This window comes from Eimeria maxima, genomic scaffold (assembly GCF_000499605.1).
Source record: "Eimeria maxima Weybridge genomic scaffold, Emw_scaff959, whole genome shotgun sequence".
In the NCBI taxonomy this organism is placed as follows: Eukaryota; Apicomplexa; class Conoidasida; order Eucoccidiorida; family Eimeriidae; genus Eimeria; species Eimeria maxima.
Window position 1 is genome coordinate 10,001 of NW_013566890.1, and position 582 is coordinate 10,582.

Here is a 582-nt window from a genome sequence, read left to right on the forward strand (position 1 = left end):
TTGGTTACCTGCTGCTCTGCTGCTGTATCTGCTGCTGTATCTGCTGCTGTATCTGCTGCAGCATCTGCTGGTGTATCTGCTGCTGCATCTGCTGCCTCTGGCGCATCAAGGGAGGCGTCGGCTGCTTCATTTGCTGCACTAAGGCTCTGGGTTTCAGGGGCAGCAGCTGCTGCTCCTGCAGCGTCTTCTTCCTTCATGCAGATATCCATCCTGCTGCTAAAGAAGAGATGAAATCCTTAAAGAGAATCTCATGAGAAAATAAAATATAATATCATTAATCAATAAGAAAGTTTTCTTTATTAACTTGTTCGTATAAGAAAGATCGCAAAATAACTGCTGCTGATGGCTACAACAAGAAATTCAAATTCAGGAACACGCAAGGTTCCTCCTATGCGGCTATTTGCTGCTGCTGCTGCTGTTGTTGCTGCAGCATTTAGTAGCTAATTAACTGTAATAAACGAAAAATATCGTTCTAGACGAAGAAACGGCAAAAAGACAGAAAAGGTTATCCGGATCAACCTTCACATGAACAGGTGGGGGCGCTGCGGGCGTTACGCCCTCCTAGTCTTCCTCTATGCGAGT

At 45.4% G+C, this 582-nt stretch overlaps 1 protein-coding gene across 1 annotated transcript in view; it reads right to left on the reverse strand.

Annotated features, from left to right (window-relative positions):
* EMWEY_00046370 (hypothetical protein, conserved) overlaps positions 1–209 on the reverse strand; it is a gene marked incomplete at both ends in the record, with an annotated part of 4,577 nt that extends 4,368 nt beyond the window's left edge. The window contains one exon of the mRNA XM_013483112.1: positions 1–209. This exon is cut by the window's left edge and continues 75 nt beyond it. Within this exon, the coding sequence (XP_013338566.1) occupies positions 1–209 (209 nt within the window).
* Between the last annotated feature and the right edge of the window lie 373 nt (positions 210–582).